This window comes from Mastomys coucha, unplaced genomic scaffold (assembly GCF_008632895.1).
Source record: "Mastomys coucha isolate ucsf_1 unplaced genomic scaffold, UCSF_Mcou_1 pScaffold7, whole genome shotgun sequence".
NCBI classification, from domain to species: domain Eukaryota; kingdom Metazoa; phylum Chordata; class Mammalia; order Rodentia; family Muridae; genus Mastomys; species Mastomys coucha.
Genome location: NW_022196913.1, coordinates 32,331,231 through 32,344,558, shown reverse-complemented (window position 1 = coordinate 32,344,558; position 13,328 = coordinate 32,331,231). Strand labels below are relative to the sequence as shown.

Genomic DNA, 13,328 nt, shown 5'->3' with positions numbered 1-13,328 from the left:
AAAGATACAAGCAGCTTCTATGCTGGTGCAGGAGCAGTTAGAAGCAGGCCATCTGAGAGAATCAAATTTTCCATGGAACACACCTATTTTTGTGGTTAAGAAAAAGTCCGGCAAAGGGAGATTGTTACAAGATTTAAGGAAGGTTAATGAATGTATGATATTACGGGGAACCTTACAAACTGGATTGCCATCTCCTGTGGCAATCCCAAAGGGATTTTACAAAGTAGTTTTGGATTTAAAAGACTGTTTTTTTACTATCCCTTTGCACCCTGAGGATTGTGAGAGATTTGCTTTCAGTATTCCATCTGTGAATTTTAAGGGGCCCATGAGAAGATTTGAATGGGTCGTGCTCCCGCAAGGAATGGCAAATAGCCCTACCCTATGTCAGAAGTTTGTTGCAAAGATAATAGAACCTATAAGAAAGAAATGGCCATTTATTTACATTGCCCACTACACAGATGATATCTTGATTGCTGGGAAATTTCCCCAAGATATAATGTCATGCTTTAAGGATTTACAAGCTGCCCTTAATGAGAAAGGGTTAATTATTGTCCCAGAGAAGGTGCAGACTCAAGATTCGTCTAATTATCTAGGTTTTACATTTATGGATCATGCTGTTATTCCTCAAAAGATAGTTATACGTAGATACCAATTGAAAACCTTGAATGATTTTCAAAAATTATTGGATGATATTAATTGGCTTCATCCTTACCTGAAACTTACCACTGGAGACCTGAAGCCTTTATTTGATATTCTTAGAGGTAATTCTGATCCAAATTCTCCTAGATCTTTAACAAAAGAAGGAATATCTGCTTTACAGCAGGTGGAAAAGGCTATTGAGAATCAATTTATTACTTACATAGATTATTCTCTGCCATTGCATTTATTAATTTTCAATACTAGCCATGCTCCTACAGCATTGCTGTGGCAGAAGGCACCTATTTTGTGGATACATTCAAGAATGTGTCCTAAGCGTAATATCGTGCCTTATTATGAAGCTGTCACACAGATGATTATGTTAGGTAGGAAACAAGCTATAACTTACTTTGGCAAAGAGCCAGATACCATTGTTCATCCTTTTACTATGGAACAGGACTCTTGGCTGAAACTACATTGTGCAGATTTGGTTACTGGCTCAAATCGGATTTCTAGGAACTATAGATAACCATTATCCTCAGGATAAGCTAATAAAGTTTTTAAATATGCATGAAGTTATCTTTCCAAAGATAACGGCTTGGAAGTCAATTGACAATGCTCTGGTGGTGTTTACTGATGGCACCTCCAAGGAAAGAGCTGGTTATCTCAATGGAAAACAGGTGATTGTAAATACTCCTGGTCTCTCCGCTCAATTGGCTGAATTAAGGGCGGTTTTAAAGGTCTTTGAAGCTGTGCCTGATGCATTTAATTTATTCACGGACAGCTTTTAGATATTCAACAGCTTACCATTACTTGAAACAGCTGGCAACTTTAAGCTAGACATGCCAGCAGGAACTTTATTTGCCAAATTACAAAACATCATTCTTGCACGTAAAAATCAATTTTATATTGGTCATATCAGAGCTCATTCTGGACTGCCAGGACCTCTAGCCAGAGGCAATGACATCATTGACAGAGCTCTTATAGGAGAGATCTTAGCCTCAGATCCTGTAACCTTAGCTAAACAGGATCATGAGAAGTTTCACTTATCCAGCCAGACTCAGACTCAAAAATAAAATTTCCAGAGAACAAGCAAGAATGATCGTTAAACAATGTCCTAAATGTGTTATCTTAGCTCCAGTCCCACATTTGTGGGTCAACCCCAGAGGACTGGTACCTAATAGCATCTGGCAAATGGATATAACACATTATGCAGAATTTGGAAAGCTTAAATATTTACATGTCTGCATTGATACCTGCTCTGGATTTATTTTTTCTTCCCTGCAAACAGGAGAAGCCTCTAGAAATGTTATCGATCATTGTATACTAGCTTTCAGTGCTATGGGACTGCCCAAAACCATTAAGACGGACAACGGTCCCACTTACACTGGGAGGAATTTTTCTTCTTTTTGCAAAGATTTTGGCATCATTCACAAAACCGGCATTCCTTATAATCCTATGGGTCAAGGTATTGTTGAACGTGCCCACTGTACTATCAAAAACTGGCTTTTCAAAACCAAAGGAGGAATCCTCTTTCCCCAGAGGTCCCCCAAAGTGCATCTGGCATTCGTCCTTTTCATTTTGAACTTTCTGCAGATCGATATTAATAATCGTTCGGCAGCGGACCGTCATTGGCATCCTGAATCAGCAAAATACCATGCTATGGTGTGGTGGAGGGATCTACTCCCTAATATGTGGCTTGGTCCGAACCCGGTCCTGGTTTGGGGCAGAGGTTCTGTCTGCGTGTTTTCCCAAACTGAAGAAGAGGCTCGCTGGCTACCAGAAAGATTGGTATGACAGATTGATTCGGAAAAGCTGATGCCTTAAGATAGGCTCCTCCCAGCCAGTTTTGCCTTTGATAGGTTTTTTTACTCCGCCAGTTTTGTGTGTGTGTGTGTGTGTGTTCGTTTGCTTTGGAAAACTGCTAAAATCTGCTTTTCCTGACCAAAGCAGAAGGTGGGTCAGGCAACTCCCGAGAAATGCCTGGATCCTGCTAAATGACCAGCTTTTGCTCCCCCAGAGCAAAGCTTTCATGACCGGTTCAATGTTTGCTGGAACAGGCATCTTCCGAGAATGCCTGGCTCGCACTTAGCCTCCAGACTTTCAAAGGTTAATTCAGTTCCCAGAGGCTCCAAAGAACTGATTTGCGTCATCCTGAGACCATCTCCTGGCAACCGACTCGGAGCGTGGCTTCCAGTTGCACCACGCCCCGCCCTACTGAATTCAGCACCTGACTGACAGAGTTATGTCAGCCAGTTTCGGAGATTGTGATCAGTCTTTGGATCCTGGGTTTTGCGGACGAGCCTTGGCATTCTGCATGGAGGATGTTGCATCTAGATGACCCTTTTCTGGCTGGGAAGTCACCCTTGGCTGGCACGTGGACGACGGCCGTCTGGGTTACAGACGTTTCATGGCCTGGATTTCCCACTGTGCGTAATCGCCTTGAGGGACGGAGTCAGAAGGTGTTATGCACCCTTACATTGTCCATGTATTCGTGTCGAGATCCTATCGCATTTCCCTGCATCGTTTTTAAACGAAATGGGGTGAAGTGTAGTGTCCCACTGAGATGCTCTGCTCTGCGCATCAGGTGTGATGCACCAGAGACAGCACCAGAGATCAAAGACAGAACTGGTAGCCTAGACTTCAAAGGAACTGAGACCTCTAATCCGCTTTACTGCGTAGAGCTCTTGCTTGAAGGATGTTATTTCCCTGTTCTCATGTCTATGCTAATAGCTGAAGGATTGTTTTGCTTGAACTATATATATCTTAGTTCATTCAGTAAAAATCACACCTTGATAAATCTACTTGGTGTCGTGCTCTTTGTCTCCCGCCCCGCTTATTTTCACAGAAACTCAACTACCCCAGTTCGCGAGCACCCACGGAAGAAGAGAGACTGCAGGTTGGTTTCCTTCAAATAGGAAGTCTCTAAATAATTCTGGAGAGATCTGGTAGATGCACTCAGTTAAAAAGGATGCTGTCTTAAACAGATGCTGAAGGGCCAAATAGCAGCACCCATTTCCCACCTTGACATAGGCAAGCACAGTCTCCCACAGGAACATCTTGATTACAACAGCAGCAGAAGGGTGCCTGATATAAGGAAAGAAATCAGCAAGATGAGTCTGTCTATTCCTATGGTTAAGTTATCCCAATATAGTCCTCTTGCTAGTAGTTTGGGGATGCAGAATACAGGCTCTGCAGGTTTTCCATTGTTCCTGCTCCATTGGCTCACATGTGGGCTATTACTGTGTGTCTGTGGGGCCAATGGTAGCTCAGGTTGTTGCCATTGCTGATAAAGAACAATACTTTGTTATTTATGATATGATAAGACAATTCCTAGTAATCACTCTGTTAAGTACCCAAATTCCAAACTTGTGACAATAATCCAAGGCAATTGTTGCATCAATTTCCTTTTTTCCAGATGGACAGACACAGACCTCTAACAATAGTAATCTCAAGAGGAAAAATGTAAGAAATATGTATCACCTACAAAAGACCAGTTTGCTTTAGCACTATTTTGACAAAAGGTTTTCTGATGAAAGTGCATGTTTGGCCAAGTAATTTCCACAGAAACTTTAATAAATGGAGTAAGAAATGCTCAACATAAAAGATGCAATTGTTGGAGCTGCAGAGAAAGTTCAGTGGGTTGAAGCATTGGTTGTTCTATATGACACAGGGCACATTTCTAGCATTCACATGGCAGTTCACAATCACATGGCACCTTATAATAAAAATTAATAATAATAATAATAATAATAATAATAATAATAATAATAATAAATCCCTAGAGATCCAGGGGATCCAACAACTTTTTCTGATTCCTTTGGGAACCAGGCATGCAAGTGGTGCACAGACCATTATGTGGGCAAAATACTAAAACAAATTTAAAAAATACTATCATTCAAATAAAAAGTATGTTAAAGTTTCATGCATGGAGAATTTCTTAAACTTTAGTGACTGAAATGATTAAATATATAAATAGAAATATACAATACAGCAGGGAACCAAATAATCTTTAAGTATAAAATTAGAATAAAATTGTTGGAATTTATATTACTTAAAATTTTTCCAAGAAAATGTCACTTCTGTGAGTTCACTTTAATATCAATAAACACATTGTCATTGCCATTTATCACTGCAGATTTACAAAGTCTAAATTGAATTTTAAAAGGTACAATTTTTGTTTTACCTTGCATAAAATAAATTTCATTGTTGTTATTAATTCATCTTTCTGAACATGCCATAAAGAATATAAGGAGAAATATCTGTAGCAGGCTTTCTGTTTACAAGGATATTGGCATCATCTAAATCTCAAAGAAGTATGACAACCTTCTGCTAGAATTGCATAAGCTAGAATGTCCATGTAGAAATTTAGTTTGGTAGATTGAAGTCAGCGAAATATCATGTATATTATCATGTATGATATATATTATCATGCTAGGATTTCAACAGTATGCCTCTTCCCTGGAAGAGCAAGGACAACTTGAACCCATATACTCTTGAGGTCTCATTGTCACCCAAGTTCCAATTTCAGAGCTCAGCCTTTTTTTACGTGGGTCTTCTAAAATTCTCTGGAGCTCACATGGGCATAAATGACCATCTTGACATCTCATAATGTCTAACTCAAACAGATCATGCTCATGTTTTACTCCTCACTTCAACTGGGGCAACACATAAAGCACATTGTCTCATGCACCTAGGAAAAGCAACGGTCACCGATTGAGAACCACTGAGGGAATCTTCAGTTGTTCCTGCCCAGTGTTCATATACTACAAAGAAGAGAGAATTCTTATAAGGCTGTGTGACATCAACTCATCATTCTACCAAAGCATACATGAATAAAATTATGAACCGAGATTGGAAGAGCATGAAGGAGGAATACTTACAAGAACATGCTTGTGTTGAAGAGAGGTACATGTCTGAAAACCTCACAAATAGCATGGATATCAAGCCAGGATTCTCACTGCAGTGGAGCTCTGCTTTCAGTTAAATTTCACCTTTGTACTCCAGTATAGTTCCCCCTAAGTTATGCAAGGGTTAAATTCTGGAATCCCAGGTAAAGTTTCAATGACTCTACCTATCAAGGGAAGGTTAATAGCTTCAATGTCACTACCATACTCTTAGCTATATCTCTATTATTTTGCTTCTTTTTGCCTCTCATCTAAGCTCCAAATAATATCATATGCTAACAAGCCACTTCTTATTCCTAATGTTGATAGTCATCCACAGGGATATAGTTATTTTCTAACAACTTTAATTTTTTAACAACTCTTGCAGTCCTTCCTGACCTATGGGATGGTGACATGTTTTTGACTCTCTTAGAATCATTTTATTAACTGTGCTGTAGCACCAGTGACTTATTCTCAGCAGCTGAACTGGGATAAGTCTCTCATAGTAACCACCAACCACCATATAGTTTGTCTTTGCAACCTAGGCAAATGACAACAGTAATATACATATGTAAATAACTATAGAGAATGCTGATGGGAACATCAAATCTGTTTCTATAAGCCACAGGGAAAGCTTTCCTGCTGGGCCGGGACCTCTCTAGCCAGAGGTTTGACCTGGCTTTCAATATAAAACCTGGATTCCCCACATAGAACAGGACTTTTATCTAAGCACAGAGTAACTGGATGTACCCATAAGAATTGCATCACTATTGTACCATTGGTTACATTTGTGATTGTGTTAGAATGCTGCAGAGCAGGTCCATTGGGATATCCAGCCATAGTGTGATTATCATTGTCATACCCTCAAGCATACTGAAGAGATCAGCTCAGGTCAGACTTAATTGTCCATATCTGAAAACAGAGCTTTATATCTTTATCATTAGGCTCCTACCATGTGGGTTTGCTGCATACCTCACAGCAATGGCAATAGCCTTTACTTCATGAAGGACTTCAGGGTCTCCCTGGTTAAAAATTTCGTGACCGTAGCAATCTTGACTATGGCTTTTGTTAATAACTATGTGGCTTTTGTGCTCCATATTCTTTGTACATTTATTTTGCTAAGCCTAATATTCTCCAATTCCACCTATATTCCTGTAGATAATATAATTTCATTTTTTATGGCTGAACAAAATTCCATTTGGTCTGAAAACACACACACACATATAGGTGCATATATATTCCTTTAAAATCATTTTAGATTTATTTTATTTTATGTGAGAATGCTTTGGCTGCATATATATATGTATATTCACATTGGTGCTGAGGAAATCAGAAGAGGTCATCAGATCTTTTGGTAGTAGAATTTAGGATGGCTGCAAACCTCTCTTAGTCAAGGTTTATATTGCTGTGTTTAAACACCATGACCAAAAGCACTTTTGGAAAAAGAGCATTTATTGAAGCTTATAGTTCCACAATATAGTCTATCACTGGGGGAAATTCAGAGCAGGAAGTATAGATACTGGGAACCAAATCTGAATTCTCTATAGAGTAAACCATTGATCTTAACTACCAAGACATCTCTAGTAGGTCAGGAAGAATAAGTGTTCTGTGTGTTTGTACATGCTGACCAGATTGCTTCTATGGTTCAGAGGAGTGATACAGCTGGATTATATGGGAGCTGTAATTTGTTTGAGACGCTCACATTTGGATCCCAGAATTCATTGAACTTCTTGTTAAGAGTCTTTATGAGGATTCTCTGGCATATGCCTGTGTCTTGAAAGGTTTTCCTGGTGTTGTCTTCTAGCAGTTCCAGAATTCCAGGTTCAAACTAACATTGAGACACACATGGAATTTATTTTGTGCAAGATTAGAAAAAGAAATGTTCTCTCCTATAAGTGTGGATGTCCAGGTTTGAACACTTTTTGTTGAAGATTCTTGTTTATCCAAGTCATAGGCTGAGAACCTGACTTAGTCAGGGTTTATATTGCTGTGCTTAAACACAATGCCTAAAAGCACCTTGGGTAGAAAAGCATTTATTGCAGCTCACAGTTCCATACCACAGTCCATCACTGATGAAGTCAGGCCAGGAATTCAAGGTAGGAGTTTAGAGGCAGGAACTGAAGCAAAAACCATGGAGAAACATTGTTTACTGGCTTGTTTTCTACGGCATGCTCAGCCTGCCTTCTTATAACCTCACATCTACTCTCCTAGAGGTGGTACTGTCCTCCCTGTTGGGTTGGCCCACCCACACCAATCAAATGAGATTCTTCTTCCCAGACAACTTTAGCTTTTGTCACATTGGTAAATCCAACAATCAACAACAGCAGCAGCAAAACATGACAGAAACTGGACAAATGAGGGGGGCTGCAGCTACAAAGATTTATCTCTAGGTTTCTCTGTTCTATTCCATTAATTTAAGTATCTGTTAGTGTACTAGTAACATGCTGTTTTTTTTATTATTGTGGCTGTATAATTTCAATAGAATGCAAGCATTAAATCATCTTTAGCATTGCTCATTCTGTGCAGGATTATTTTGTTATTCAGAGTGTTTATGTTCCATGTTAACTTCATAGTTTTTGTTATTATTGAAGAATATGATTGGAATTTTGATGAGTATTCCTTTGAATCTCTAGACAGATTTTGACAATGTATCCATTTTCAAAGGGCTAATTTTACCAATCAGGGAATAGGGAGCTGTTTCTATTTTCTACTTTTCCTTCTAGTTATTTGTTCAATATTTTAAGATTTTTCATTTCAGAAGTCTTTCACTTTCTTTGTTAGTTATATTTTTGGCTATAATTCCAAAGCATTTTTTTTCTTATTTTTTTTCCAGAAGTTCATTGTTGATTTACATGATAAATATTGACTTCTGTGATTTGATTTTATAACCTTCCACAATGTAGAAAATGTTTATTAGATTCAGTTTTTAAGATCTTTTGACTGTAGGATTACCTAATAAAAATACAGATAATTTGATTTCTTCCTTCCCTGTTTGTATGCATTTTATAACTTAAGGAGAAAGAAAAACTTTCCATGATATAAACATAAAAATTTATAATCCAGAAACCAAAGCTAAAGAAAACACAGTAAGCAATATTTTGGCCTGAAGAGAATAATAAACATATAAGAGAGAATGTGGAGGAGAAGGATAAACATATAAGAGAGAATGTGGAGGAGAAGGTACATTTAGTAATATACAAAGTACCATCTAGAACACAAAAAACACCACCTAAACTCAACAACACAGTGATGCCAACAATCAACACATAGACTTTAATTCTCTAAATCAAAATCCTTGGATGACTGAATAGATCAAGAGAGAAATTCCATCTTTCTGTTGTCTGCAAGAAACACATCCTAGGATTAAAGATAGCTATTGCCTTAGAAGAACAGGATGAACAAAAGTCCTGCAAATGGAATGGGGAAGCAAGGTGGCACACTTATCCTAACATAGGACAAAATAGACTTCAAACTAAAACCAATTAGAAGAGATAAAGAGAAATACTTCATTTAATCACAGACAGTTAACCAAAAACACATTACTGCCTTACACATATGTGCACCAGACTCTAGGGCACCGGATTTCACTAAAGAAGTACTACTGGATTTGAAAAGAGTTTAACAGCAATCCATTTATAGTTGGTGATTTCAATACCCCACTCTCTCCAACAGATAGGTTATCTAGATAAAAAATAGGCAGAGAAACACCAGAATTAGCTGACATCATAAATCCAATGGCCTTAATAGAGGTCTACAGAATATCCTACACAAACACCAAAGGAAACATGTCCTATTCAGCAGCATGTGGAAACTTTTCTAAAATAGACCACATCTTGGAACACGAGACAGATCTTTACAAATTCAAAAAGATCGAAATAACTCTGTGTCTTGCCTTAACACAATGCAACAGAACTTAATAGAACAGAAACTAAATCACTAGTAAACACAAAAACTGATGGAGATTAAGCAACTCATTATTGAATGATGAATGCGTCAAGGAGGAAATCAAGAAAAAAATTCTAGAACTAAATGAAAATGAAATCTCAATGCAACAAAGCCTTACAGACCTACGAGGGAAGTTTGTTGCCCAAAGTACCTCCATTAAACATTCAGAAAGAGCACAAAAATGATTTCATGATTATGTCTTAATAATCTGAAACAAAGAAACAAATAAACAAACAAACAGAATCCAAACCAGTGAGCAGCAAGATCTAGTAAAAATAAAACTGATAAAAATCAATGAAATAAGAACCAAGAAAACAATGCAAAGGGATAATGAAGTTAAGAGCTGGCTCTTAGAGAAGACAAACTCTGACAGAACCTTGGCCCATTTGAGCCACTGAAGCACTGATGTATCCTGAGGGAGTTTTGTAGGCTGCAGAGTTTTTAGCTGGGTGATATGGGTGATTCCTTTTCACTTATGGTGGCATGAAAAGTACCGTTTAGCACCATGAATGTATCAGGAGATGAGCACTAACTCCATTTCTTCATGGTTGATGACCTAAGTAATTTTTTTTCAGTAATAGGGCCTTACCATCAGGTTATGAAGATTCCTGTATAGCTTTGGCAATAGCCTCTTATGCTTGATGGGGGGTAGGGTGGTATGGAGGGGTGCTCTATAGTACCCTTTGGCCAACAACTCAAGAAGGTATTACTTATTCCTGACATTGGAAATTTTACTTGGTGGCAAAAGATGTCTAATAGGGACATTGTCTTCTCTATTGTAATGAAACCCCATTTAACACATACATATACATATACATATACATATACATATACATATACATATACATATGCACATTTGAGGAAGTTTCTACAGTAGTAGGTGTCCATATGATTTTTCAGAAGACCTTTAGTGTTAAGTGACTCTTCCCATATTCCATCTTTTACTCTGACATCACATGCCCCTCCCTATTTAATCTGTCTATTTTAGTTTCCCTTTATCTTGTCATTAATACTATCATCTATTTCCATTTCTTTGAAAAATTCCTTCCTTCTTCCTAGTCCTTTAACAACTATCTAATCTTTGTGGGTATTTGGATTTAAGAACACATGTCTACAGCTTAAATACTAACATCAACATATAAGAAGAAACTTGTAATATTTGTCTTCCTAGAGTATTATTTTTAGTATTAATTTAGCTGCAAATTTCATAATTTTTGTTTTTTATAACAACTGAATATTCCATTGTGTAAATTCAGCATGTTTTATTAGCATACTATATTTTTACTAGCAACCATCCTTGTATTCCTAAAACAAGACTAACTTCTCATGCTTAGTGGTCTATCCAATGTTTTTGAATTCTATTTGAAGGTATGTTATTATTTCTTGTTACATGGTTATCAAAAAAGGTTTATAGTTTTTTCTTTTTGTTATGTCTCAATATGGCTTTGGTAATAGGGTAATAATGCTTTCATAGAATGATTTCTGCTGTGTTTATTCCCTTTCTGTTTTATGGAATAGAGTGAGAAGCATTTGTTCTCTCTATTCTTTGGCAATCTGATAGAATACTGAAGAGAACCTATATTTTCTGTGTGGATAAAATTTTCTCCTATTGTTTCTTTGATAAATTCTTAAAAATAGGTCAGCTGAAGATAAAAATTGAATTCCACAGTGATATCCTAGCATGCACGAGTTCTTTCAGTTAGGTATACTGTGGTAAGGTAGCATCCCCTCATGTCTGTTTGAAGTAATTATTTTTTTTCATGAAATTTGACTGTGTTGATTGTCAGAGTGGACACCACTGGATTTACCCTAACTGGAGTTGTAAAGAGTTTTGAATCTTTAAGGTTTTATCTTCTACCAAAGTTAAAAAGTTTTCAGCTTTACATTCTTTGAGAGGTCAGGCAACACTATTTTGAAGCACAGTAGTGTGAGTGTCTAGTATTTTCTTGTTTGACTACTCAGTCTGCAGCAATTCTTTTTTTTAGTCTGTTATTTTAATTGTCAGATGAAATAATTTGTATTGATCTTTCAGATTCCAATACTGTGCTCCATATCTTGTACTCTAGTTAAGCCCATCCCATAGGACTTTTCTTTGTCTTTATCCTTTTAATGTTATTTGAAGATAGAAACATTATAATATTTGCATTTTGTCATTTTATATGAAAAATAGTTCATAATCAATGGCTGGCTTTCATAAAATATTTGGGATTTCAGGTTATTTTATAGGATCAAAGCCTTGATTCTAGTAACTTATATTAACTTATTATGATTCTAATTGAAATTGAATCATCTTAAGAAAAACTCATAAGAAAAACTCATGATTTTGGTAACAAATTTGAACAGGTTTAATTTTTTAGTGTTAAGTGACAAAAGAAATGATAAAAAATTAAGTTTGTTAGACACTGACATTTCTAAAGTATCAGTGAGGAAACCCAGACTCAGAGAGACAAACACTGTATCTTATCTTCCATCTATGGTCCTTAACTTCAACTTTTGTAAGTGAGTTTATTACCTGGAACAGCTACTTAAACCTGGAAAGAGCAAGAAGGCCATGGTGGGAGGGGGAAGAGCAATAGAGAGGGAAGATCAATGTATAGGTGATATGAAGAGAGAAATGGGAAAAATAGTTACCCAATATTATATGGTCAACCCTAAAAAGCATACAATAAAGACAACAATACCTAAAAGCAGCAATAAAGACAGGCTATATTTACATATTTATTCATGTATTTATCCATATGTATAGCAATAATATATGCATGTGAAATTATAATTAATAAAAAGAAACAGTTCATTTTATAAAAAGTAGAGTGAAATAGGGGACAAAGAGTGGCTAGGAGTGGGTAGAGGGAAATAGAAGTGGTATAATTATATTTAATTAAACATAAAAAATTTAAAAAGAAGTAACCCTTTAAATTTAATCATACATTTAAATACTAAAAGACTTAAAGAATCTTTTAAGGATTGGATCAGTATGGACTGCCCCAGAAATAAATAGGAAAGATGAAGCTTTTCATTGATAGGGCACAATTTGGTCTCTCAGGATATCAACGAAATCAGAAATCTTCTGTGCATCATTGTACAAGCAGAAGAATAAACTATGCAAACCAAAAAGTTGAAATTTTCTTTTTGATTGCTGTACATATGGCTTTCCTGACCAGGCAGGGTAGTCCTCATTTTCCTTAAGTTCAGGATGAACCTATTCACAAAATGAAAGTCAGCCATTATTAATATTTACTGAACCTCTTTACTTGAAAAATTTCAATAATATTTTGAAAAATGTTATGAATATAAATATTAAGGAAAAACATGCATTTCATGTATGTGGACCAGGTTACTATCAATCTGTTAGTTATCTAAAATCTAGACAGAAGTATGCATACATTTTTGTAATATAGTTGATCTAAGATGAAATATATCATTCCAGGATTAGACAGAATTGTTCCTTGACTATGGACATAGTTTTGATCAAGGGATAATGAAGAATCTATAATCAGTTCTCTTGTGGGAAAACTTTCATGTTCTTCGTGTCATCTCTGATGTACCATTCGTAGCTTATTACTCTTCTTTTTTATTAATTAATTTTTCATTAGATATTTTCTTTATTTATATTTCAAATGTTATCCCTTTTCCTGGTTTCCCTCCCTCCTGGAAACACCCTATCACATCCTCCCTCTCCCTGTTTCATGAGGGTGTTCCTCCACTCACCCACCCACTCCCACCTCCCTGCACTCAATTTCCCTACACTGGGGCATCTATTGAGCCTTGATAGGACCAAGGATCTCTCCTTCCTTTGGTGCTTGACAAGGCCATCTTCTGCTCCATATGCAGTTGGAGCCATGTATACTCCTTTGTTGATGG

At 36.8% G+C, this 13,328-nt stretch overlaps 1 protein-coding gene across 1 annotated transcript in view; it reads right to left on the bottom strand.

Moving 5' to 3' along the window:
* Window positions 1–12,175: 12,175 nt before the first annotated feature.
* Window positions 12,176–13,328, bottom strand: part of LOC116082207 (prolactin-5A1) — an 8,390-nt gene continuing 7,237 nt past the window's right edge. Inside the window, exon 5 of the mRNA XM_031359058.1 lies at window positions 12,176–12,666. Within this exon, the coding sequence (XP_031214918.1) occupies window positions 12,481–12,666 (186 nt within the window). The 3' untranslated portion in view covers window positions 12,176–12,480. The remainder of the gene's footprint in view (window positions 12,667–13,328) is intronic.